This window comes from Canis lupus, chromosome 30 (genome assembly GCF_048164855.1).
Source record: "Canis lupus baileyi chromosome 30, mCanLup2.hap1, whole genome shotgun sequence".
In the NCBI taxonomy this organism is placed as follows: Eukaryota; Metazoa; Chordata; class Mammalia; order Carnivora; family Canidae; genus Canis; species Canis lupus.
This window is the reverse complement of record NC_132867.1, coordinates 28210816-28237493: the sequence shown is the minus strand read 5'-3', so window position 1 is coordinate 28237493 and position 26678 is coordinate 28210816. Positions and strand designations below refer to the sequence as shown.

The following is a 26678-nucleotide window of genomic DNA, read 5'->3' as shown; positions in this document are numbered from 1 at the left end:
TGGCTTTAATGCAAGTATCTTCACCTTAATATTAATAGGACCTCTGTGCTCATTTTTAATGCTCTGTAACATTTTCATTATTGCTAATAGCAAGAATACCATAAATATATTTGAAGGTAGAAAATTCTTAAATGATTCTGTGTTATCTAAGTAATATGCAGCGGTAAGTAAGATTGGGGGAAATTTGTCAAATGAATGAAAAGAAGAGACTGGCAAGGGAAGACATTTTGCCTTTAGATTTCCATGATAATGCTTCAAAAGTAGATGATGTTTTCATATTTTCAATGAATAAAGAGCCTACTTAAACCACACACACCTAGGGAAATTCTTGCTCTTGAGTCATGAAGAGATAGCTTTTGGAAACATATAGTAAAATTGCAGGCTGAGACTGGCATAGACATGAAAACTATTCAGTGTCTCCTTAATATATTATCAATGGTGTTCAAACATTTTGAACCGGCAAAATGATTTTCATTCTGGTAGAGCAAAGATATTTTGGAACTATATTTCCCTGCCCACCCCCTCCATATCTAAGGGGCCATGACTGCTTGAGCTCTGTAAACACATATAACCCTCTTCAGACGAGCGGTGATCAAAAACTAATTCTTGTATATAAACATTGGTCATGTACTCTTCATCCTCCCCATCCATTAACCCTGGGTTGATAGAAATTTAGTGGACAATCTCTCCTTTATATTAGTATTTATAAGCCTTCGATTACTAAAGAAGAAGGTTCCACCAGAATAATAGGGACTTTCATCTTTGGTCAAATGTTAAAAGCAGCTTCAGGGCAAAGAGGCACATGTAACATTAAAACTTTGAGATCTATCAAAAAGCTTTATTTTACAAATGAGGAAACTGAGAGCCAGGAGATTTAAGGACCTCATGGACGCTGCACCACGTGGCAAGAAACTTGTGACCCTGCAACATGCTTCCACTTGGCATTTTCCCACCTGCCCAGTGCCTGGTCTAGTCCTGGGTGTACCAAACTTGTCACCATTGGCACATTGGGCCAGACAATTCTTTGTAGTTGGGGTGTGTTTTGTGCATTGCAGGATGTCTAGCAGACCTCTAGTCTCTAACGACTGGTCTATCCAAAGCCATCTTACTGTTTTAATCAACTCTTCTATGGTTCCTGGGAAAATACCTTAAGCCACTAACACATCATATTGAGCATTAGAACTCTAGATAATTTACGTGAGAAACCACAGTCTTTCAAGAAAAGGGACTTCACTGCTTATTTCACACTCACAGATACAATAAGAACACAGTCTGACTCAGGTTAGCCAATCCCAATTAATTTTAGCATAAGAGAAGTTCAAAAAGGGACAAAACACACACTGACGGTTTTGATTCATGTTTAATGAAAAAGAAGTTACATCAATAGAAATGGACATAAAACAAAGAGATCAATTTGGGGAAATATGGTGATAGGTAGAACAAGAGAAAAAATCATTTCATTCCTGAATTTATTCATATATTCCTATTAATTATTACCTATCCAAAATATCTCCTTAAGTCCAAAACAAAGTCATAGTTATAGTCTTACTGATGTTTTCACGGGAACTCACCAAAGTAATGTCCAAACAATACTTTTTCATTCCCCCCCCATGCCCCCAGAACACACACAAGCAAAGGCAGAGATGTTTACTGGCTGGTAACGTGGCGTGAAAAAAAAATGCAGCCTTATCAGCTTTTTATTACAACAGCAAGTCAGCACTGGCAGATGTGCTTTTGGCACAAACATGCTTTCTGCTAATATTTTCATGAGAAAGCTTTTATGATATGCAACCATTTATTCTTAGTACAATCCATCGTTGAGGGATTAAACCTAACTCTGGTGAACATAAATATGTGCTCAGACATTTCTGACTTCAGGTTCGGGCACAGTTGAAATATTCAAGATGTGAAATTTAAAAATACACAGATAGGAAACTGCAGTGAGCATCTTACTAGTTTGTTTCATGGCTCAATTCTGTTCGTGATTCTCAGCCGAGTCAGCCAGTACTCTATTTTTATCATTTTCTACCCTGATGTACAGTCTGAGCGCATCTTCCTAAAGAAGAAAAAAATATCTTTGGAAATGAATCATGATCTCCGAAAACATATATTGGCAATAGGTTTGCTTTCATCATCTTATTTAGAATAAAATATGCCCTCTCTCAAACTCGATCTGGCAAGCGTCAAATTCATGATAGACATTTGTCACGTGGGTAATTTTTATTACAATAAAGAAACAATAAAGTTTTACACACTATCCCTTTCAAATAAAAATCTTTGGCCAGCACACAGCAGTCACCGACCTTTGATGCTCACATTGAATCGTTTAAAGTTAGGACGAGCCCTGTCTCTTCTGATACTGTATTCTAAGTTTTTCCAGCTGTTCTACACATTGGGACTGAGCCAACTTCAACGTCCTGTTCTCCTCCATCAGAGCCTCGAATTCCCGGGCCAGCTGAGCAGCATCCACCTTCTCCCTTTCTGCTTGATCCAGCTTGGCAATGAGCTCCTTTCTGAAGATCCAGGGGGCAGGTGAGGGGGAAAAGCACACAATTTAAACAAATAAAAGGATGCAGTAACAGCATAATGAAAACAGAAGGTTTCATTCTGCTTTTCTGAATTTCACTATCTCTACTTGCTTCCAATGACTTACTTTTAGCTTTTCCAAGCTTCACATGTTTTAGCCACTAGGATTTATTCTAATATCTCAACCAGACACGTCCAAAATACTAACTATAGACCGAAAAAGTTCAGTGAGTCCTCCGCCAAAAAAAAAAAAAAAAAAAGTAATTTTTTTGGTATGTTTTTTTATTGGAGTTTGATTTGCCAACCTATAGTATGATACCCAGTGCTCATCCCATCAAGTGCCCTACTCAGTGCCCATCACCCAGTCACCCCAATCCCTCACCACCATCCCTTCCACTATCCCTTGTTCGTTTCCCAGAGTTAGGAGTCTCTCATGCTTTGTCACCCTCTCTGATCTTTCCCACTCATTTTCTCTCCTTTCCCCTATTGCCCATGGTGGCCAAACTGTGGGAGGAGCCTCGATGTCCATCGAAAGATGAATAGATAAAGAAGATGTGATCTATATATACAATGGAATATTACTCAGCCATTAGAAATGACAAATACCCACCATTTGCTATGACATGGATGGAACTGGAGGGTATTATGCTGAGTGAAGTAAGTCAATCGGAGAAGGACAATCATTATATGGCTTCACTCATATGGGGAATATAAAAAAGGTGATTTTTTTAAGAGTATAACAAATTGTAAAAGTTACAATTAGTTCAGGGGCAATAAAACCCAGAAAGTCAGCTTATAATTTAAGGTGTGATCTATTACCCTATGTGTAGGACTATAGTTTGGCTTTGCCTTCCAAATTCAGTTCCTATCTTCCTTTATTTTCTACTCAGAGCTTAACAAATCTTTATTAGGCTTCTTTGAACTAAAGAATCCAACTCCTTCCTGCAAATATTACTTTCCATGGCCTTCTCTGCTGTTTATATATATCTTGCAGCCTTATTTAACAAAAGCAATATAACCACATTTTATGCTAGCCTGACTCTAGAATTCAGGAAGTAGGCTAAGGTTATTGGAGGGAACTTGTAGTAATACGGTCTCAAACAAATTCAGGTCTCAGTAATTACATATAAATAATTCATTGAAATAAATACATATAACAAGGAGGTCAAGATTCCCAGCCCATATTTAGATTTACTAAACATGACCACTCAAAGCAGGTCCACTCCCCTCACGTGGAGCAGTTAATCCTAAACTAGATCTAACCAAATTCTCTGTATATATGCATGTATCACATTTCATTCTCTGTAGGCAAAAGCACAAGAAACTTGGAAGAATGCTTTAACCAAGTGATCAACCTTGACATCACCAGTAAGGAGATAAATAGATATCGCCAGCACCAAGGACACATCCTTTTTCTGGTATTCCTGCCAAAAATGCATACACTAGACAACCTCAAATTGAGGGAAATTCTACAAAATTGCTAGCCTGTACTTTTCAAATTGCTAGCCTGAACTGTTCCATATTTAACGAAACTAAAGAAAAATGACAACTAAGTGCAATGTGCAATTCTGGACCGGAAAAAATTTGCTGTGAAGGACATTGTTTAGAAATTGATGCTATTTAAACGTGGATTGTGAAACAATAGTACTGCATCAATGCTAAAATTCTTAATTTGTAATTACCGTATTGTGGTTAAATGAGAGAATGTCCTTCTTGGACAATACTGAAGTACTAAAGTATTTAGAGCAATGGGGCATGATTAGACAGAGGATAGAGAGATAGAGAAAGAGAGGTAGAAAGACAATAAATAGAGAGATACCTCATCTCACTGAGAGAGGGAGAGAGAACCCCAGTACCATGCAGTGTTGAAGGAGGGATGAAAAAGCACAAGTAGGAAAGCTTTTAATAATTACTGAATCCAGGAAAGAATACATGGGAGTTCTTTATACCATTTTTGCAACTTTTCTGTAAGTTTGAAACTATAAAAATCAAAAGTTACCCCAGGAAAAGGCCAAAACACAAATCAGAATTCAAGTTCTAGCATATTTTTCCTTCATCCAACGGACTGCCTTGTGCACCTACTTTGATGACCACTGAGCAAAACCAGTCGTTGGAAAGAAAGTGCCCAAAAGGGACAAAGGGAAGATAAGCTGGAACACCAATATACATAAACACAAGGTACTTTGGGGATCTTATTGATCTTTGAATCTTCCATGGTACTTAGAATATAAAGGTTCCCATTAAATACCTGCTGAATGAATAATTAAAGAGTAAGATACCTCAGAGACAAATCACATGTATTTTAAAGATGAGGAACTAGGAATGCAAAATGCCTAATTGAGAAAGTCACCCACTAATAACCTATTCTTCTGATTAAATGTTTATGGCTTTTTGCCTTTAAGCATAGTTTAAGCAATAAATGTCAATAATTAAGTATTAGTAAAGTTCTTTATGTGACTGTCTTAAAGAAATTGATTAGTAAAACTTAATAGAAATGAAAAAGAGATGTCTCTAAATCCCCCACCCATCAGATCATCTATTCTTATTTCTTTTTTTTTTTTCCTTTCAAGTGAACTGTGTTACACAAATAATTCACATGGAATTAGAGTTTTGCTTTCAAATCATGGTCTGGGAATTGGCAGTACTGGATATAACAATAGCTATTGTCCTGGTTCCATATCTGACCTCATTTTAAACTCCTAGGGAAATCTGTTATCAGTTTTGACTGGTAGAAAAGACAAACCACAGAATCATAGATTTTACAACTAAAAGTAATGGTCATGACTGTCTAGTCCAGTTTTCTTGTGTTGGAGAAAATCAAGAATAATTTCTTCCTTACTGGACTCACAAGGACTTAATAGGTTTCTTAATTAGTCTGATGATTCTGATAAGCAATTATACATATATTCAATGAATACTGTCAAAATGCATGTTGTCTCCTGTCCAAGACCTACTTATATAAATGCATTTATGTCCACCCATTAGCAATTCATAATTAAACCTGGCAAATCAAGCTTTGGAGACAATCTTATAAATAGATGATCTGAGGAAAAATCAATATCTATAATTGGCTAAAATGTGGTCCTGCCTTTGATTTCGTGTTTATCATTTCTATCATGGCCTTCAGTGTAATGTGATAAGGGGAAGAAGACCATCATTATAGGAATCCTATTTCTAAAATCAAGAGCCTACAATGTAGTTTCCAACATGATCTACTTCAACAGTGAAAAGGCCATAACCTTGGGTCCATTGCAGACCACCTGCCATCCCCATCCTAAGCCATATGCCTTGAAAAGTTTTTATTCACCACAACAAATTGAGGAAGGGAAAGTCTAAGTTAAAGAGAACTTTGAAACTCTGTGGAAACTAATTCCAAGATAAAGGAGGTTGGGACATGAATTCATCATTAGGACAAATATTTCTGTTTCTGGAAAAACCACTACCATGGTTCTTGGGACTTTCAAAGTTGACTAAGACTTTTATTTGGAAAAGATAAAATCCTAGATGGTTTGTCCATAATGAGCTAGTGAATGTGGAATAATAATGTAACAAAATATTATCTTCATCATGGGGATAGTTTTATTTAAATTGTGATTCAGACTGCACTATCGGTGGTTCTTAAAAGATGTGTGTTCTAGTACAAGCATTGATACACAGGAGAGAAGAAGCAGATGTCTCAAGATGGCAAAAAGGATGTGAAAGTCTACCTTCATTTCACGTGGGTGGGGGAACAATCAATGGTATTGAAATGCAATTGCAAAGCAGTCTAGACTGTGGTAATTGAAGCCCTACAAATGAATAATGAATAAGGAATAAATGTATTATATCATTTGGGAGCCAAAGGGCAACATTTCTTGCAGGAAGAAGTGAGATTTGCTCTAGAGTTTCTCTTGGCACAATTGATCTTTTGAGCCAGATGACTCTGCTATTGGAGGCTGCCCTATGCACTGGCATCGTAGGTTTAGCAACATCCTTGACCTCGATTCACTAAACGCCAGTTCCCCTGCTCCTACTTCCCCTACTCCATCATTACAACCAAAAATGTCTCCAGATATTGCCAGTAACTGGGGGTTAGGGACTGAGGAATTGGCCCAGTTAAGAACCGCTACTCCAAAGGAAATGGAGATTTTCATATAGATTACCCCACAAAGGGTTAATCCTGTAATAGAAATAGATGAAAGGCAAAATGTTTCCTCATTCTGTTTCCCTAAAGATTGGAGTCTCTTTCCTTAGTAAGGGAGACCTACCGAAAGGACTCTCATTGAGGAGTGGAAAATATGGTTTTTATTTTTTATTTTTATTTTTTTTGAAAATATGGTTTTTAATATGTCCCTTTTAATATGGTTCCAGGCAGAGGTTAGATGGAGAGATACTGAGGAATGAGATTCCAGTTAGAAGGCTGAACAGCAGGTAATTAGGTGACATAAAAGGCCCAAATCATTATGCCTGGGGCATGAATGGAAAGTATAATCTCAAAGCCTGAAGAAGTTTGGAACGTTGGGATTTCACACAAAGCTAAATCCTAAAGTGGAAATATTTCCTCAGCTATATCTCTGGAGCAAAGTAAAGAGCCAAGAGAGTTCTTCAGTTCTTCCATTCATCCACTCAAGTCTTTCTTGAAATCCAATTGCAAACCCAGGCACTTTCCTTGATTCCTGCTAGCTAAGTTGGTCACAGGAAGCATATCTCTACTGTTGGAAAATGAATGCAAGTCCTATACCCTACACAGAGGCATCTTACCCATATCAGGATGTCTTAGGGAGGAGGATAGGCCTCCCTCCCCGTATTACTGCTTACGCAAACACTTATGGAGATGTATCTCCTCCATTTGTTATTGCTTTATGTCAAATTTGCTAATTTCTGGGGGATGTGTAAATTTTTTTTAAATGCTTGGAATATAAAAGTGCAGTTTGGTTTTCAGTGTTTTCTAGCTGTGATAGAAAATCTCAGTTTTCAAGGAAAATCTCACCCTGATGTGAAGCAAATAAAACCAACCAATTAGGACTTTTTCTGATTGGCCTTCAGACAGTCCCCTGCCTGACATCCCCTCCATCCCCAGTCTTTGAAAGGTTCCCCAGAACATAGCCTAAAAATATCTGCCATCAGGATTGTCCTAAAGAAATAAATATTTCTGGTTAAACCTAAAAAGCTATTGTTATTGGAAAATCCAGAACAAATTAAATGCCACGATTGAAAACAAATCAGAATAGGGCTATTTTTAGACTATGCTGTTACAAATTAATATGCTCCCTTTCCCCCATCCTAAGATTTCCCCTCAATGAGTTATTGCTCCTTCAATCATCATTTTATGTATTTTTAAAAGATCCGAAGATAAGGGTGCCTGGGTGGCTCAGTCAGTTAAGGGTCAGACTCTTGGTTTCAGCTCAGGTCATGATCTCAGGGTCTTAGGATCAAGCCCCTCACTGGGCTCCCCACTAAGCAGGTAGTCTGCTTGTTTCCCTCTCCCTCTGCATCACCCTCCCCCTCTCCTCAGGTGTTCTTTCTCTCTGAAATAGATAAATAAATATTTTGGAAAAAAAAAAAGATCTGAAGATATAGGTCTGACATTGTTATGTTATCCCCATATGAAAATCCTTTTCAAATGTTTTGCCTGAACCTACAAAAATTATATAACATCTTCTCAATTCCATAATCAAAAGAGAAATAACCCAACTAAAAAATGGGCAAAGAATCCGAATGTCTCCGAGAAGACATAAAAATGCCAAACAGCATGTGAGAAGATGTTCAACATTTTCAGCTGTCAGGGAAGTATCAATCAAAACCACAGTAAGACATTTGCATGACTATAACCAAAAAAAACATAATAAGAGCTGGCAAAGACATGGAGAAATCAGTACATTTATATATTTCTAGTGGAACTATAAAATGGTGTAGCCATTTCAGAAACAGTCTGGCAGTTCCTCCAAAGGTTACACATTGAGTTATCACCTGATCCAGCAGTTCTGCTCTCAGGTATATACCCAAGAGAATGGAAAATATATGTCCATGCCAAAACTTGCATTCAAATGTTCATAACAGCCCAAAGGGTAAACAACCCAAATGTCCATCAACTGATGAATGGATAAATAAAATATAGACTATCCATACAATGGAATATTATTCAGCCATGAAAAAGGAATGAAGTATTGACACACACTACAATGTGGATGAACCTTAAAAACATCGTGCCAAGTGACAGAAGCCAGTCACAGAAGGCCACATACTCTATGCTTCCATTTATACGACATATCTAGAATAAGTAAATTTATAAACAGAGGGTACATGAGTGGCTGGTGCGGAGAGGGGGGGAAGGGGCTCTAGGTTTGGTTCCTGGGTGATAAAAATGCTCTAAAACTGTGATGATGTTGGCACAACTCTGTGAACATGCCGAAAACCAGAGTTATTTTTTTTCATTATGTAACATTTTTCATCCTGCCTTTTCTAAGAGTTTATCTTTCTTCCTGACATTCTAAGTCAATCTTCTAAACACCAGAGCATCTGGCACAATGTTTCACATATGCAGAAGATAAATGGTTCCCCCTTTGAACAAGATAAAATACCCAATCTGGAGCAAAGCAACTTTTACTAATTGTAAATCTAATTGTAGATCTAATTATAGCTTAATCGTATATTTTAACTTGCTGTCAAAGTATTGGTGATAAATTTCAGAAGTCATAAAATATCTACCTCTCACTTTTTCCCATTACATCCATAAAATACTGTTATATTTTGAAAGGTTACAATATTTATTGAGAAAAGTATGTACACATTTCATTTTATTATATATGCAATTCTATAAAAATATTGGTTCACATTCAAAAGGCCTAGAAAGAGGCAGAAATAATGGTAGGAATTTTGGAAGGATGTCAGAATTCTTGGTAAGTTTTTAAAGCTTTCAATAAAATTGTCATTTTTTTCAACTGAGAAGAAAAAAAAATCCAATAAAAGTAAGAACAAGCTTTTCATACATCAAATAAGCCAGAAGTGATTCTTTAAATTAAATTCACTGCATGCTGAGTTTATAGTCCTAGAAAATGTTTGACTCTCTTTATCTATCTAATAGACATGATTTAAAATAATAGTTATAATCAACTCTTCTCTCTCCTCTGCAAAGTCTCCCAAACTTGATCCAGGGTGACCCCCTCTGGAGATGAGAGAGAAGTTCAGCTTAACTTGTGCCCACATGACTCTACTAAAGAACTCTTTTAAAACGTTTGAGTTAGCATCTCTCTTTGGGTCTAGCTTACACTAGCCAATCAGAGATAAAGTAATTGCCCATACTTTATGAAATGATGGGAAAGAAATTCTTTTCCAAATAATCAAAAAGCAGAAAACTAATGACTTGGGTCAGATCCATTTGACCTAATTTATCTTGCTTGAACACAAAGAATGTTCAGGAAAATATCTGTTATGTAATGAATTCCCACTTCAGTAAAGTGTTCATGAAAATGATGATCATCAATCACCCCTGGAGGACTAGTATCCCTTATTTGTAAATATAAGATATACCATACTTCCTATTTTTGCAATTTATCTTAGCAATTCCTTATTGCTGATATAGACTCTATTTTAAATATGGACCTACAAATTACAAATGACACATCTGTTACATTGTATACACAGAGGGTATTACCATGTTTTGTAAACCAGTCATTCGAAATCACCCTCACTTATGTTTGACCCTATGCACATGTCCCTATTCAGTGATAGGGACAAAAAGAGATGTTAAAAGGTGTCCACATTTGTAGGGAATTATGCATAGTCAGAAAGTCAGGACATAAACAGATAACTATTGATAACAGCAGCCAACAAATGTGCCAAAAGAATCATTCCAGGAGCCCCTGGGTGGCTCAGTCAGTTAAGCTTCTGGCTTTTGATTTTGGCTCAAGTCATGATCTCAGGATCATGAGATCCAGCCCCATTGCGGGTTCTGTGCTCAGCTTAGAGTCGACCAGAGATTCTCCCTCCTGCTCCCTCTGCCCCCTCCTTGATCACTCACTCATGCTCTCTCTCTCTCTCTCTCTCTCTCTCTCTCAAATATATAAATAAATCTTAAGAAAAAAAAAAAAGAATCATTCTGGTATAATTTCTTTTACCCAGGAAGAGAGATGAACCCCGTGGAGTGGTTGGGCAGGGCTATTGGCTAAGTTCTCCTTGAGGGTAGCATTTGGTAGGCAGAGAAGAAGGAACCAGTGCTCTAGACCTAGAGCTTGGTGTGAGTAAGGGCACAGATCAGGAAGGGTGAATAGGCCAATGTAGATAAAGACGATGGATGAGGAAGAATTTTCTGCAGGGGTTCTAAGGCCATGGTGAGCTAGAGCTTGCAGTCCAGGCCAAGAACTTGGTGTCGTTTTCCAGCGATGTGAAGCCATAAGCAGGGACACCAGTTATAATATTAACATTGATCAAGATTTGAAGCAGTAAGTCCTGATCCCAAATAGTAGAAGCAGGAATGGAGAAAAAAAAGAATTTGAGAGACTTTATAAAAAAGAAAGGAAAAAAGATAACAAAAGAATTCAGTCTTTGCCCTGCATCTAGCCAATTATTTAAGAAGAAAGTGGGGGAGGGGCAGGAGATAACATCAAGAAAAGTCCAAAGTTCAAACAGGCCTAGGGAAAAAAGAAGATTAGTTATGCAGAAGCAGCAAGGATGTGTTTCAATAAAAGTCCAGAGGAGTCACTGTTACATCATTATTCTATTTCTTAATGAAACATACAAAAATATAAACTTACAAAACATACAGTTTAGTGGATGAGATTCATAATTGCCAAAAAAAAAAAAAGGCCACCCATGGGTTAATTGAAATAAGCAAAGTCCTCTAATACTTTCCATCTGAAGAATTTACAAATAAATACATAATTACTTCTTTTTTTCTGTCTCAACAGCACAGTTCACACACACACACACACACACGGAAATACGTTTATAGGTTACTGACTATACAAGACCTCCTTTAACTTCCCCATGGATCACATTATTAATAAGTTTCTTCAGCTCCTTTAAGAAACTTTTTTAGGACTCAGATTATGTGCAAATGTTCTGAAAACTCTCAGACCAAAAAGGAAGTCTCAAATGTATGAGGAGGAAGTTGTGTTTTTCTGATCTCCTCATAATCATCTTTTAATCTCCTTTAGTCATAAGTCTAGGTGTGATTTTATGTTTGAAACACAACACAGCAAGGAAGTAAGAAAAGGCTTGTTAACAAGGTCTTGCAGTAAGTACAAAGTCTGACCCTACAACCCATACCGATCCCACCATGTTCTCCATCAATGATGTCCAACCATCATTTGGGGTGCGGAGGGTGGGGGGGTGCAGTCTTCAAAGAGTCCTAAGGACTTTATAAATTTCTCAAAACATATTTCACTTGCTTTGGTTTGAAAACTAAGTAATAAATATCCACGTATCACTTCAGGAAGAGGGGAAAAAAAGCAGAAAGTTAAAGAATCAAAACATGTTTTGATTATGTGTCACTCAACCTGATTCAGTATCTACATCCCGTGTACCGTGCTCAGCTTCAGAAATACGATGGTGAGCAACACCTGACTCTACTTGCTCTTGGGGATTAAAAGCACTTAGTAGTTACCACATAGTAGGTGATGCAAACATGAATCAAAAGATCTCACTAATAAATATGTGAGCACAGACTAACCAATGCGAGGGTGGAAAGGTGCCTGAGGCTTTGAAAGTATGAAAAGGTGGGGATCGTTGGGGCAGACACTAGTAGAACTGAGTGCAATGAAAAAGGAGGAGAATTCTGAAAGAAAAAGCTAGATGTGAGTAAAATTAGAATGCTTTAATTAATTAATTGAATTAATAGAACTCTGTAATTCCCTACAGCAGAACTGGAATGGTAATGAAGCTTTCAAGACAAAAAATTTCCTCAGGCTCTTAGACGATAAAATGCAGTTAGTCAACTGATACATTTACATTATTCCAGAGATTTGTCCCAGCAGCTTCTTTACAGGACACAGGAACTCCACCACGTAAGCCTTAATCAAAATTCACCCCAAGCCAAAGTGCTCTTGGGCTTTTGGGTGCATCCACAGACACTCTGAGTGTCTCCGGGTGCTATTTTGGCATTTTTAATTTCCTGAGCTAAAAAATGTTTATTAAAGAATTAAGTTTCAGGTAGGAAGTACTCCTGCTCGTCTTCTCAGTACCCCATAAAGGAAAGCATTTTGTCTTCAGCAGTTGGGTTTGGATCTTTTCAAGAATCCAACATAGTATACACAAAAGTGGCCTAGTAACCTCTGAACTACAGAATGTCACTTGCCCCCATCCCTCCCTCTCCCCCTCACATTCGGCCCATTCCTTCCCTGCCTTCCCCAGTCCATGACCAGTAGACAGTACTCAGAGGTGAGAATGTTCAGGGGGATGGTACTTACTTCCTTTCCTCAAGCAAAGCGATTTCCTTTTTGACCTCATTGTATTCTTCTGCTATTTGGCAGTGCTGTTTGAACACCTGCATGGATTCCAGGGAGTCATGACAAGGCGGCAGAGGCTTCATAAACAACAACAATAACAACAAATCAGTCCGTTTCTTCACATCAGAATACATTATCAACAATTTCCCTAAACCAATGTTCTTAAGAGAGAGATTTTTGGCATGAGGATAGCATCATCGGTCAACATTGGACAGAGTTTGGCTGATTCTACTTGACTGCAAATAGGGAGGTGGGCTGACGTTCCCCACATTCATCTTCCAGTGTCAGTCATTTGTGAGCATTCTCCAGCCTGAGGCTCAAGACATGCCTATTAGGGGCCATGCATTAGAGTAAAAATAGGGCTTCCCATAATTCTGTACTTCTCCCCAGAAACTTAAACTCTGCTTTAGAGAAGGGTAATGATGGGGAAATATTTCAGTTGTCTGCTTTATATACCCCTTGCTTTCAGTGCCTGTAGCCCAAGAGGCATAATCTCATCTTGGAGAATGGATAGCCCTACAAGAAAGCCTCTCTTTTGAGAAATGTTTCCAAACTGAAGAAATGATGCTGGGCTGGAAATAAAGCTGGCAAGGATTAACAAACCTCGAGAAAGATGAAACCCCAAGTAAAATGATGCTTAGCAAATGTGAGGCCAAAGAGAGTGTGGATTCATATCTTTGTTTCTCTCCCATACACAAGGAGAACAAATGCCAGCAGGGCAAGCCTTTAGACCCATAACATGTTGAGAATTCTACTCCTTTCTAGAAATTATTATTTTTTTTTAGAAATTATTTTTTAAAGAACTAGTCTTCCTTGAGTTTATAATTTTAATTTCTAGTTAGCAACACATTATTGAAAACATTACTTTAAGAAACACTAGCTAATAGTCTTTTAAAGAGTTTTTTTAACTACCCTATTCAATTATTTATAGAAAATGGTATACAACATATGAGAAATCCAATTCCATTGTTAGGTAGGCTCTTTGATCTAATCCTTTTCTAACTATAGTCTATATATATAAGTATGTGTATGGCTAGGTCATATTTTCACTGATTTTATATTAGGAAATTAGGAAATAATGCATTTCTTGCTGCTTGTTCCTCTATACTCTTCTAGAACAAAGATTTCTTTGGGTGTTGTATTCAGTAACCCCACCTAGGATGTAATAGAAGTTCTATAAAATCCTATAAAGTCTGATTGATAGATAAAATGACCCCTCTTATTTATCATGCAGCCTCTGATTAGAGGTTTTCTAAAGGAAATAAAATTCAAAAATAGATTTGCATGGAATTTGCTTTCATGTGGAACATCTCATGTCCAAATTCATGGAAAATTTAATAATAATTGCATTATGGAACATCTTTCCCTACTGTCCCATGAACACATTCATAGCAGAAACAGCCTGTTGGAATAATTACCATCTTTCTTTATGGAAATAAATTGAAAAGTACTGTCCAGAAGGATTACAGTATAACACACCCATGAGACAAAGCTCTTGCCAAAGGAATTCAGAACTCCTGGCTCCTGTGGTCTATGTCCTAGAAATCACCACCCCCCTCATCAATTTTCACCTGTTACCCTGGCAAATTACCAGGTATAACAGTAAAGAGAATGAAAACAATTTACTCCAGGCACCCTAGCCAAGTTGCTATTAAATCATCTGTGCCCTGTGTCCTCACTGGAAGGTCCTAAGACTTTAAGCATCTTATTTCCTGTCCTTATGAACATCACGTAAATTAAATTCAGTTAATTCCATAAGTTGCCATCACCGGTAGGTCTCTGAGTCACAAAATCAGCATAGTGATCTATGTGACAGCTAAAACTTCTAGGATTCGATGCAAGAGGGTTTATGTCCTTAAGAGGGAATAAATGAACATAGCCATGTAAAGGAAGAAATATCCTTTGCAGCTAGGATCAAAAAAGGAAAACTCAAAATTACATATATAATTTTCTTAAGAAGAGAGAGGTCTCTCTCCCCACTTAGCTTGCTACCTTGCAATCCTTTTATTAAGTGGGAAGTTTTTTCATCTGTTCTTTTTTTTGGCACTTCTTAATTGTGGGAAATTTGAAGATATTATGTAGAGGTAGTGCGATCATGCTGCTAAGGGTATATGAGGATAGGGAGTATTTCAGGATATATTCAGTATCCTCATATGCTCTTAGCAGGATGATCATGCTACTTACACATAGCACTATTTTCAAGATTTCTCACAATTAAAAAGTAGTGCCAATTAAAAAAGGAAAAGCCAAAAATACTTAGTGTTCAGCATCTCAGGGAATAAAAGGATGCCAGGTGTCACTTCAGCCTCTAATTCCTACAAGCTCTGTCTTCACCCAACTTGGCATATAACTCGGCACCACTTCCAATTCTCCCAATTTGTACGAGAGCATTAAAAAGCAAAAGAGCAGATTTTTTTTAAGCAAGGAGGGAAGTTATATTGCATAATCCACCACAACACTATAAAATCATTTCATTAGATGCCAGGGACCGAGGGGGAGAGGGGGAAATGAGGAGTTGTTTAATGGGTATAGAGTTTCAGTTTTGCAAGATGAAAGAGTTCTGGAGATTAGTTGTGCAATAATGTGAACAGACTTTACTGAACTGTAAAAATGATCAAGATAGTAAAATTTATGTTATGTGTTTTCACCACAATTTTTTCAAAAGTTAAAAGTTAATGCAAAAAAAAAAGGGGGGGGACTTCCATTTGAGCTTTCTGCTGCCCCAAGCCATCTTCTAAGAATTGGGACAAGAATTCACTACCTAAGTCTCACTTCATATGCACCCAAATGCTCTCCCCTTCACAAATTTCATTCTCCAGGGAATCTAAAATTTCTCACCTCTTTATATCTAGGGCCATTCACCACAAACCCTAATTGTCGCTACACAAAACAAAGTGTCCCCTGACAGCAAGATGGCACTGTCCTTAGAAGGCATTTGACATTTATGCCAGCCAAAGAAACTCATCAAAGAATTTTTTAAAATACATATGGTTCTCATCCCAACGGGAATTCTGATGGATAAGAGTACTAAGATATGTAGGTTTATATCCCCCAAAAAAGTAGAACTGTAGGTAATGAGATGTTATTCTGTACAACATAGAACATGGTCACTGCTTTATGATACAATGTGTATGTCTGTGTGTGTAGTATCATAAGATCTTCACCGAGAGTGACTCTCTTACCTTATAATCCTGCAAAATAAGAGATACATATGAACAATAGCATTTATGGAATAAAATGAAAGTGTTTGCCTGAGGAAATAGATTCCTAAAATTTAAGCACAATAATCAAGTTTCCCGTGTAAAAATGGAGCTATCAGATAGGTTTATATCATGTGACATTTGAAATATTGGCACTCATGAATTAATCAGTCATGCAGGGATTAAAGATAGTGTTTAACATATGTTCACATTGAAAACTAAAAAATAATGTAAAAGCATACCAGTAGTAACCAAATGGGGGGAAAAAAAAAACTATTAGCTTCTTGGAATAAAAAATAACACATATTTTTGCTTTAATTCTCTTTGCTTTGTGTTGACTATTCTCGCCCAAGAGGTTTTCATAGCCATGCTTCCCTGTTGGGAATGGTCAAGTGATAAATAAACTTTGTGTTGACAGTGAATTTATCCTCACATCAGGAGGGGAAAAAAGTTTCCTTATTTTCTCCATAATTAGGCTGTATCTTCCCACACTCTGGATACACTTCTTCCACACTCTTGCCTAAGGAATCAAATATGGCATTCCAAAGACAGGGAATCCAAATGCCTAAGGAATCAAATATCACATTCCAAAGACAAGGAATCCAAATATGCTTGATTTCAAAGTTAAGAGGTAAAGGTGTTCTTCATGTACTAGAGTACAGATTGCACAGGATCACAGAAACTCTTCAGACTTACTTGGTATCTAGCCTACTCACAAAACAGCCAGTTCTAAGAAGGTTAAATTAAGATACTCTCCTAACAGCGACTCATCCCAACTTTGAAACACATTTTTCCAAGACCCAGATTGGGATTGGGATTGGGATTGGGATGAGGTCAGAGCCCAGGAGGGGGCACTTCTTCCTCACCATCTTTCCTCATCTCCTCCCAGTCCTATCCTGCTGCTGCCTGAGGATGGAGCTTGTAAGGGCTTCAAGTTACACACAGTGTGAGTAACTCACTACTACCCCTGGTATCCTAATCGTCAGGACAGATTTAACAAGATGAAGTAAGAGAGAAACCACAGGATTCTGTTCCAAGAATGCTGGCTTGAGCCACACCATCCCATATCCACTCTCTGCCCAGGTTTATAGCAAGCTCCTCCTGAAACGGACTCCAGTCCTCTGGAAAGCGCCCCGTGGGAAAGAATCCAGCCAAAAGCATCTCTCTGCAAGGGGCAAAGCCAACTTAAGTGCTTCCGTTTTCTACTTGGCTTCCTCAAATACTACTGGCCCCATCCACTTCAAAAAATGGAAGAATTTAATTTTCCTCTCCCAGCTTCCCACACAGAAGATTATATTTAGGAAGATAAATATTCCACAGTTGCTGAGCAGACTTTTTATTTATTCCTTGAATCTCAGCATTATCTTTATTTGGGGAGGGGGAGAGGGGATGGATGTATCTGGTCTAAATTTATGTCATATTTCAATGTCCCCAAATTAACAGTCATAATTTGTTAAAACTAAATGTAAAAAACACAGTCAGGACTAATTGCAATATTTGAAAACTCTATCATCTTATAATTGAAAACACTTTTGAAAATATTTTAAGAATTGGCATTTCTATAGTATCTACATGATGGCCAAAGTCAACACTAGTCATTGTACTGCGTATCTTCTATAACATTGAAATGACGGATATTTAAGTCATCTTTATTAATGTAAGCAATATTAAAGGGAGAGATTACTCAAGAGTGTCTCAAACTTTTCCAACAAGGGCGTCTTTTTGGATGGCTACTGATTTTCTAAAAAAAAAAAAAAAATTAAAGGTAGCACTGTGAAGCTCCAAGGTATCCATGTATATTTTCCATGTGGTCACAGCAGCCAATGAATGATAAGATACTTTCAACATGCATATATATGAGGGAGAAAATGCAGACATTTTCAATGTTTTCTATGGGATTATTTCCTAATTGCATCTTCAGATGGATTCCAGTGTAGCAGAATCCTGGAATGCTAAGACTTTTCTATTTTCTATCATTTTCCTTTCCAAGACATCAAGCAATACACTGATGTAAGACCTGAAAGAAATTTCTGGAGAGACTGCTCGGATAACAAGATTCTATGGCACACAACTGAAGCTAAGAAACTGTTTATTTGTGGAGGTGACATCAGTTGCTGGACTTACTAGACTCTGTCTGAGAAAAGGCAAGTTCAATGTGTACCACAGAGACACCTGTCACTATCTTGTCAGATCAGAGGGGAGGACTTTAGGATTAAGCTATTGCTCAATTTGGCTTAAAAAAAAAAAAGTCATATTGTTTTCCAAGTACCTTAGCTTAATGAAAAAAAGGGAGCATCAGAACCTCTGTCCTAACTTAGATATCCAAAGAGATGCTTCTCTTGTCATTTTACACATATAAAGATAAGTGACTGATTCTTAAGTGCTTCAGTCAAAAAAATGATTTCACTAGAGAAGGAAATTAACATTAAGTGAGCAATTATTTTGCCAAGCAGTGTGCTAGATCTACTCATTATCACATTTAATTCCCACAACAGTGTAAGATCAATATTGTTGTCTCCATTTTGCAGTTCAGAAAAGTGAAGTTTAAAGAAAGTAAATAATATGCCCCAAATCATGAAACTGGTAGGTATGGAGCTGAGATCTAAATTCAGGCCAGTCTAATGCCAATGTCCATGCTCCAGCCATTGTAATTCTCATTAAAAAGTTTGTTACAATTTACTCATTAACATGTTCCCTGCCTGATTATAGAAGCATATTCTTCGTTGCAATGCAATTAAGACCAGATTACAGCTTAGCTTTGGATCATCCATAGGTCAAACGACAATCTCCAAAACATAACAACATGGTTAAATTTTAAGACAAATGTTGTACTGACTCAGATCATCCTTCAGAGCAAGGGGGCTTGACCTCGTTTTCAAATGGAAGGAAGCCGAAGCCTAAAGACAAATAGTGATTTTTCAAATCATTCTTAGAAGTGGACATAAAGCTGAGCTTCCTTTCTTTGGACTGTGTGTGCTAAACCAGCTCTACCCAAATACTTCCTCTAATAGGCAGAGAGAATTTAGAAACCAAGTTCTAGGAAAGGAATCTGCATAAAATAGAATCAACCTACCCACTGCCCCTGGGCTGAGACCTAAGGCCCACAAATGAACGTTATAAAGAGATGCTCATTTTAACACCTACCTTACCCCAAAGTCTCTTGCCCAACATTTTGCATTAATAGAGACATCAAGAGAAATGTTTGTCATGGCTATTCTTGCACAGGGCTTTTTTTGGCTTCTGTGAAAATAGAAGCACCACGAATTACATGCTCAAACATGTCCACATTCTTGGCAAAGCAACAGAAAAATCTAGGGGGTCAAATTAGTGATAGAGTATCTACCAAATAGATATTTTATAGCTCCATTTTATAAACAACACAAGAATGTGTAATGGATATCAGAAAGTCACAACAGATTTTACAAGGTTGTTCTATTACCACATTATGGCAACCCTGCAAACCAGAAACAAAAAGCCTCTACCTATCAGAGTAATTTAAGCAGTCCATAGGTTTCACAAAAGCTATATGGGAGAGAAAGCTACAAAGATTCAGATCCTGAGATCTAGCAGGAAATAGCAAATTTATTTAGACCAAAATATGACCTCAGGTTTCTCATCTCTAAAGTGGAGACATAATAGTTCGCTTACACAACTACGGCAAGGCTCAAATGAGATTATTTGCAGGGAAGTGTCTCTTGCCTAGCGATTCTCAATGTGCATGGTGGGATTTAAATCTGAGTCTATGCAGAGAGTAGGGCTGGCAATAATCACCTGGCATCATTTATTTTTCATTTGGCAAGTTTTTAAGGCTCCTGTAGAGATAATCAAGAGTCAGTTTATCCTCAAGCAAATAGTGACAACCAAAAGGCACTTCATGTGCCTTTGTAACCTAACTTTTATTCTTCTGTAGAGGATTATGATGGTCGGTAAAATTCCAAGAGCCATTACTATGTGATGAAAGCACATGACACTGACTGTGAAGATGTCCTGCTCCACAGAATGGATTGTTTCTTTCTTACATAAAGCATTTTCATTGCTTTCAATAAAGAGACTTCCTGCTGCAGAATGGTTTAAATTTATATGCTTACGCTAAGCATGGAAAGAAGAGTCTGCTTTTAGATGTAATATTCTGTATTAGCTTTTCCTTCTCAATTCCCACTGTTTTGTTTTTTAGTCATTCATGCCCTGGAGTATAGAATAAAGGAAGTAAGCTACAGCCCCAGACAGAGGCGACCCTAACCAAATGGCTTGACAACTGGCAAATGTTTATCACAAATTCAATAATATCCTTCACCAAACAAACAAGCACTTACTTAAATGATTTTAGGTGTGAAGCTGGAAATGTTCCCTCCATTCATGAAGACATAAAGCCATATCATATTCTAAGGGTAAGAGCTGGGGGGATCAAAGCTCATGTGCCAGAAAGCAGCCTCTCAACTGCTTATCTTGTTAAGAATCAATGAAGATGAAATAGTCTCCTGGATTAAAATAATTATATAAACTTAATTTGCAATATATGTCAAAGGGAATTAACACCATAAAATCCAAATGGATCTTGGGATGCTTTAACAGAAAAATTGTCTGGAGAATTGCCAGGGGTGCTATGCAGCCTGTGAAGAACGATCCATGAGCCAGGGAAGGAAGGCCATTAATGTTCCCAAAGGAAAAAAAAATTGTCAATACAAAAGAGTAGAATTAATGATCCATAGTTTGATGGAGGAACCAGAACCTGAATATACTTTTACTGTTTTATTTTCAAAACATGTATGTATGCTCCTTATTTTCACCTAACCCCCATGACGATAAAATAGCTTTGAGGTGACAGTAAAATAAAGGAGAAAAAAAAAAAAAAAGAAACTAGGACTGGGAGAGAAATCTAGTTTTTATCTTATAATCCCAACTATACCACCAGCAGCACATACACAGTCCTTCTATGAGAACAGAATATAAGTGAGGAAAGTTGTATGTGTCATGGAGCATGCCAGACTGAAAAGCAGATGGAGCGGAGTCGTCATCCATGGTGAAAAAGGGTGATTTTGGGGTTATGGTTATATATCAGGAACTGGGTTGAAGACCCTGCATGGGGGCAAGAGAAGGAGGAGATAAGATGGCTGATAACTGAAGAGGAAATTTTAGAGCAGAGCAGAGCAGAGCAGAGCTGTCCTTTGACAGCTGTGTGGTGATCAGTATAACCCTCCCACCTGCTGGCCAATCTTTAGTAAATCTCTGCATAACTGATCCAGTTCTGTTGAGTGAGCTTGCTGTTGGAGGGCTGTGACAATGCCAAGAACTGTGGCAGAGGTAAGAATGAGGACTCCTAGTCAAGAAGCCTAGTCACACCTGAGTCATACAGGGTTGATTTTTTTAGAGTCCACTCCAGGACTGTTACACTAGCTCTTCAGATCTGACCTGACTACTTCCAGGTTTTTAACTCAGCGCACTGGGTACTGAGATAAGAACTGGAATCAACCAAAAAGAACATTGTGTTGGGTTGCACAAGGGCTCATTCTTGGTTCTTCCCACCTCTGTTGAGAGCTGTTCAGGACCAGAGGTCCCAAATGTGAATGACTTCTGAATACCAGTCACACTGGCAAATGGGAAAAGCTGGTGGGTGTAAGACCATGGGAGAACATCAGGCCTGACAGGAAGTAGGGGTTACAAACCCCTCCTAAAAGCTTTCAAAATCAATACCTAGAGAAAAAAAAAAAAAAAAAGTAGTGACTAAGTAAGTGTCTGTGTGCAGGATTTAAGACCCCTGTTAGATTTTTCTAAATGCGACTGCAGATTGAACGCATCTGACCCAACTCAGATGGGCGTCTGGAGTGGATCAAACCAGACAGCATTCAGGATGTTTAACTTAAAATAATTATATTATATTAAAAATTGTCAAAAATAAATAAATAAATAAATAAATAAATAAAATAAAAATTGGCAGAGAACTGGGGAGGGATTGGGATGAGGGAGTGGAAGAAAGATTATTCTGAAGCCTGCTCCGCCACATACCCCCTACCCACAACTAGTCACTACCGCACAGTTTACCAATAAATCACTAATTCAAAATGGGCCACCAGTGCAATGTCACAGAGACATTTCCAGTGAAGGAGGGCAGGGACCAGCCCTGTTCCAGGCTCCAGAACTCCTTAAAAGTAGGAGCTTGCTTATACTATAACTTATTGATATTCTGGTGCTATAGCCAGATACTCATACAGGGATGTTACATGTGAGTGGCATGACTTTGGAGCTCTAGACATGCAAGCCTTGATGACTTGAAACATCCCCACTCTGTCTCCTAGTCAGTCTTTTCTCAGTGAGGCCTCTTGTGCATTCCCTATATCTTGTGAAACTAAGGAGGACAAAAGGAAAGACTGGATAGATCCTTACCTGTAGCTGCTGGTCTAATTCTGGAAAGGCCAGAGGAATGGCATCTTCAGGAGGTGTATCATCTAAAAGGTGAAAATAAAAGGATTCTTCACTACAGAGTTCTTTCTCTCTTGGGAGGTGTCCTGCCCTCACCATCTTTGGACTGACACAATTAAATCATCAGTATACACTCTTCAATTATTCCCATCACTTCAGGTGGGGACACAGAGAATACAGAAGGTGATCTTGTTCATTTCCGGTACAAACAGAAGCTTGGAGAGCATAGTTGGCCTGCCCCAAATTTTGCAAATAAATACCAGAATCCTCAACTGTTGAGTCTGGTAGCTCTACAATTAAGAAGTACTTCTTGTCTTTCAATATTCTCATGGAAGCCAGAACCAGATTCCCTGGTATGCAGGAAAGTGCTTTAACAAGGCGCTAATGGGGTGACCAGAACAACCTCAATGGGACAGAAGAATGTGTTAGTGAAAAGTAGAAGTTCGACTCTTAGTGACTCTAACGGTGGCAAAGCTTTAATGCTCTCACCACAAACCACCACCGCCAGGCAGTCACCCAGAGCCTCATTCCGGGTGACAGTGGGTAACAGGCAGCAACCCAATCAGAGCGGTTCTTCCCCACACGCCAGGCAGCAGTCCCCACCTGAGGCCTTGATGTGGGAAAGCCCGAGTGACGGGAGTCATGGCCATTCTGTCCTCAACCGCCTTCAGCTGACTGGCAATAGGCAGGTGTTTCTGGATCAAAAGATATTCTCAGAAGCATCGGAGGAAACCTGAGAGGAGCTTGACCTAAAATATTCAAATCACCCCCCAAATGTCTTGGAGAACATACGGTGAGTCTGCCTAGCTACTAGAGGACAGCCCCTTGTTGGCAGAACCTTGTATGTCCAGGCTCTGCAGGGCCATTCATTTCCTATCCCCTCTAGGCCAACAGCACCTACCCCAGGATACATGACTATTGGGAACAAGGCAAAAGACAAGCTAAAGAATGGTTTAAAACCCAAATCTGTTTTAACCTGTAGCAAAGAGGGGCACCTGGGTGGCTCAGTGGTGGAGCATGATCCCAGGGTCCAGGATCACATCCTGGTCCGCAGGGACCCTATTTCTCCCTCTGCCTCTGTCTCTGCCTCTCTCTCCGTGTCTCTCATGAATAAATAAATAAAATCTTTAAAAATAAAATAAACTGTGGCAAAGAAAGGAAAGTTCACGGCTTTTATGTCCTCACCATCATAACCAAATCTGTTCATAAAAATGTTCTGTTCTATTTGAACAAGAGCAAGTGATATGGGCCATACCCAATGATAGCACAGTCCAGAATTAACCACATCACCCAAAAAGCAGGATCCCGGCTTCTGAGGCATTACAATTCTTTGAAGGCATCAAAGATAATTACCAGAAAGATAATCCAAACAAGGACAATATTGGCCACTGCCAAACACCTCTAAGGGTCAAGCAGTTAATAGCCTCTGGTATATTTTAGTCAAGACCAATGTAATAATACTCCCACTTAAAAGTGGCTTTGTGACAATGATAACGCATCACCAAATTCGAATCCACTTGTTCCTGTACTTCTGCCAGACAACAGATGCCTACAGGTTCACTAGCACTACTCAGCTTCACAGAGTAAGTGGAAATGGGGAAATCTTCCCAAGACCCTTGCTGCGGCCTGGAGGGCTGAATCAAGAGGACACAAGGAGATCAGATTCCCAAGCCCTCTGAGTGCTCTCTTCCTACTCAGAATAACTTCCGCCAGACACTGTGGGTCTTTAAATCCACCTCTTCATCTGCAAAGAGTTGGACAAAAGACAGAAATATTCACTTGTTGCTACTGACCCTTTACAGGGAGCCTTTCATTATGAAACTCGCCGTTTGTAAAACTGATTTTGGTCTAGGGCGCATTTAAATTTCTTTCAATAAAATATCAGTAACCCAGACCCCATGATTATGTCACTTCATTGAGTTCATGGCCAGAATAATTTGGCACGGGTAAATGGGAACACATTATACTTTGGCATCCCAACCCTAATAATCATAGATGAACAAGCACTCGTTAGAAGGAGAAACCACTTCTGTAAAGTACCAGAACAGATAGTGCCTTCTAGAATTCTAAAAGACAGCCAGGAATGAAGCTCAAGGCTTCCTGGGATTTAATCCACTTTTGCCTGTCAAGTCATCAAGTCACACTCCTTCCTGCTTAATTACAAAAAAAAAAAAAAAAAAGGAAGAAGAAGAAGAAAGTTATCCAATTACTTTACCACAATAAATAGCCAATACCAGTATGACCCGGAATTCATAAAGTGCAATATAGAAATCTGTGTCATTATCCATAGTCAAACCTTGGCACTTACATGTAGGTATGCTGGTAATTTTGCAGGTAAGCTTTAAGATTGGATTTCTTGTGTTAAAAAAAAAAAAAAAAAAAAAAAAAAAAAAAAGCTCCTAACTGACATAGAAACATGTAATGGATGTTGTAACGACAAGCAAAATAAAGATAAGACTTTCACGAAAGAATGGTTACGTTGGATTTTGGATTAATCCAAGCGGGAAATGGCAGCGGAAATAAGAAAACCAAAGACAGATGTCAGGAGACTACTGAGTCTGAAAGCCAGTCCTGCATTTCACTGCCTGATGCCATCTGGTTCAGCTGGCATCCTTGCCAGCCAGAAATTTCAGGGCTTACGAAGCTGCTTACAAAGCTGCCCTGGGTTGATGTGCGGTGTGTTTACTTTTAAACAGTGGCTGCCTTCTTTGACTGGTTTTAAAAATAGGCAAGTATTCTAAAAGCAGAATGATGAATCACAGGATTGGGCCAAAAGGAAAGAAGGAAAATGATTCAGGCAGACTAGTAGCACAGCTGTTCCACCAACATTTGGCCAAATCGTTGTAAAACATTTTGACAGTGACATTGGATCGGAGTTCCTGGGAGCAGTTAAGTTTGTTTTGACAATTCAGAAGCACAAAGTGGACTGTACAGTAGCTATGCAAGAGACCCTCTCTCTGGCAAATTCAGCTTTTATTTTTAAGGAGAGCAGTTACTAGATATGCTTGTAATATAACAAAATCAGAATGCAAGTACGTTTTTATAAAAACATATTTATTTACCAAATAGTTATTGAATGCCTATGATGTGCAAGGCAGGAACTGAGGCTCTTGCAAAATTGGTAAATGACTTTATCATGTTTTTTTAATGTAGTATTATTTAAAAAAATAATTCATCCTCTTCATTTTCAAAATGCCACTGTGGGCTTTAATGGACCAAGTAAAATGTATCCTAAGGAATTTTTAAGGAAAGAATTTAAAGGGTGTTTTTGTTTTTTGTGTTTTTTTGGATAAGCAGATGTTCACTGTCTGTTTTGCAAAACACAACATGACTAAGTCAATGGTACTTAAGATAGAACTTTCTTATTGGTATCCCAACCATTATGACATGCCATAGTACATTTTATGATGGGCTCGTCTCAGCATCTTTGGAGCAGCTGCCAAATTGCTCTTGTGGTTGTTCTGTTGCATATTTCCTTAAATTGTTGTCTCCGTGAATCAGATAAGTGGGACCCACTGGGTGTGTAATCCAAAATCTTCACTGTTCTTAAGCAATGAGAGCTATGTGGTAGGAGTCTTCTGAGAATGCTTGCAGCTGGAAGGGGCTGAGCCATCTTCTGGTCCAGGACTTGGTGTAAAGCCAAGGACACAGGTCTCAACAAAGGAAAGGAGGCTCATAAGACTAAAGGGATGTTTCCCAGCCCAGGGCTCTTCACTATACTACTCTGCTCCTCTTCACTTTCTGATCCATGGGCTCCCAGATCTTGTATTTCATAAGACAGTGAAATTCTCCTCAAAACATTGGGAACTATGCCTTAGAGTGTCTGACTTTTTATTCAGCTAGTGAAGATGACTCAAAACAACTATCATGTATCATTAGTATCTCTTGATGACAGAGAACACTTTAGTCCCCAAATCTCAAGACAAACATAATCAGAAAAGAGTCCATTATAATGGATACGTTTCGCTTTAGAGACAAAAGCAAACACACATCAAGAAAACCTCACTGTTGTGCCCTTATTTCTTTTGTTTTATATCAGAGAAGTGAAAACTTCATCAAAGCCACACCAGGTCTGCAAAGCCTGGACTTTGGAATCAGTTCTCTCCCCCTC

The 26678-nt window shown here is 38.4% G+C and overlaps 1 protein-coding gene across 4 annotated transcripts in view; it reads right to left on the bottom strand.

Moving 5' to 3' along the window:
* Positions 1-1341: 1341 nt before the first annotated feature.
* Positions 1342-26678, bottom strand: part of MAP3K7CL (MAP3K7 C-terminal like) — a 93617-nt gene continuing 68280 nt past the window's right edge. For 3 of the 4 annotated variants that reach the window (XM_072806688.1, XM_072806685.1, XM_072806686.1), the window contains 3 exons: positions 22532-22593; positions 12912-13027; positions 1342-2513 (listed from right to left, as the gene is read on the bottom strand). In XM_072806688.1, coding sequence (XP_072662789.1) covers positions 2333-2513; positions 12912-13027; positions 22532-22593 — 359 coding nt within the window. In that variant the 3' untranslated portion in view covers positions 1342-2332. Of the gene's footprint in view, positions 2514-12911; positions 13028-22531; positions 22594-23920; positions 24003-26678 lie in introns of those variants that run through there. The other variant, XM_072806687.1, reaches the window with a different exon arrangement.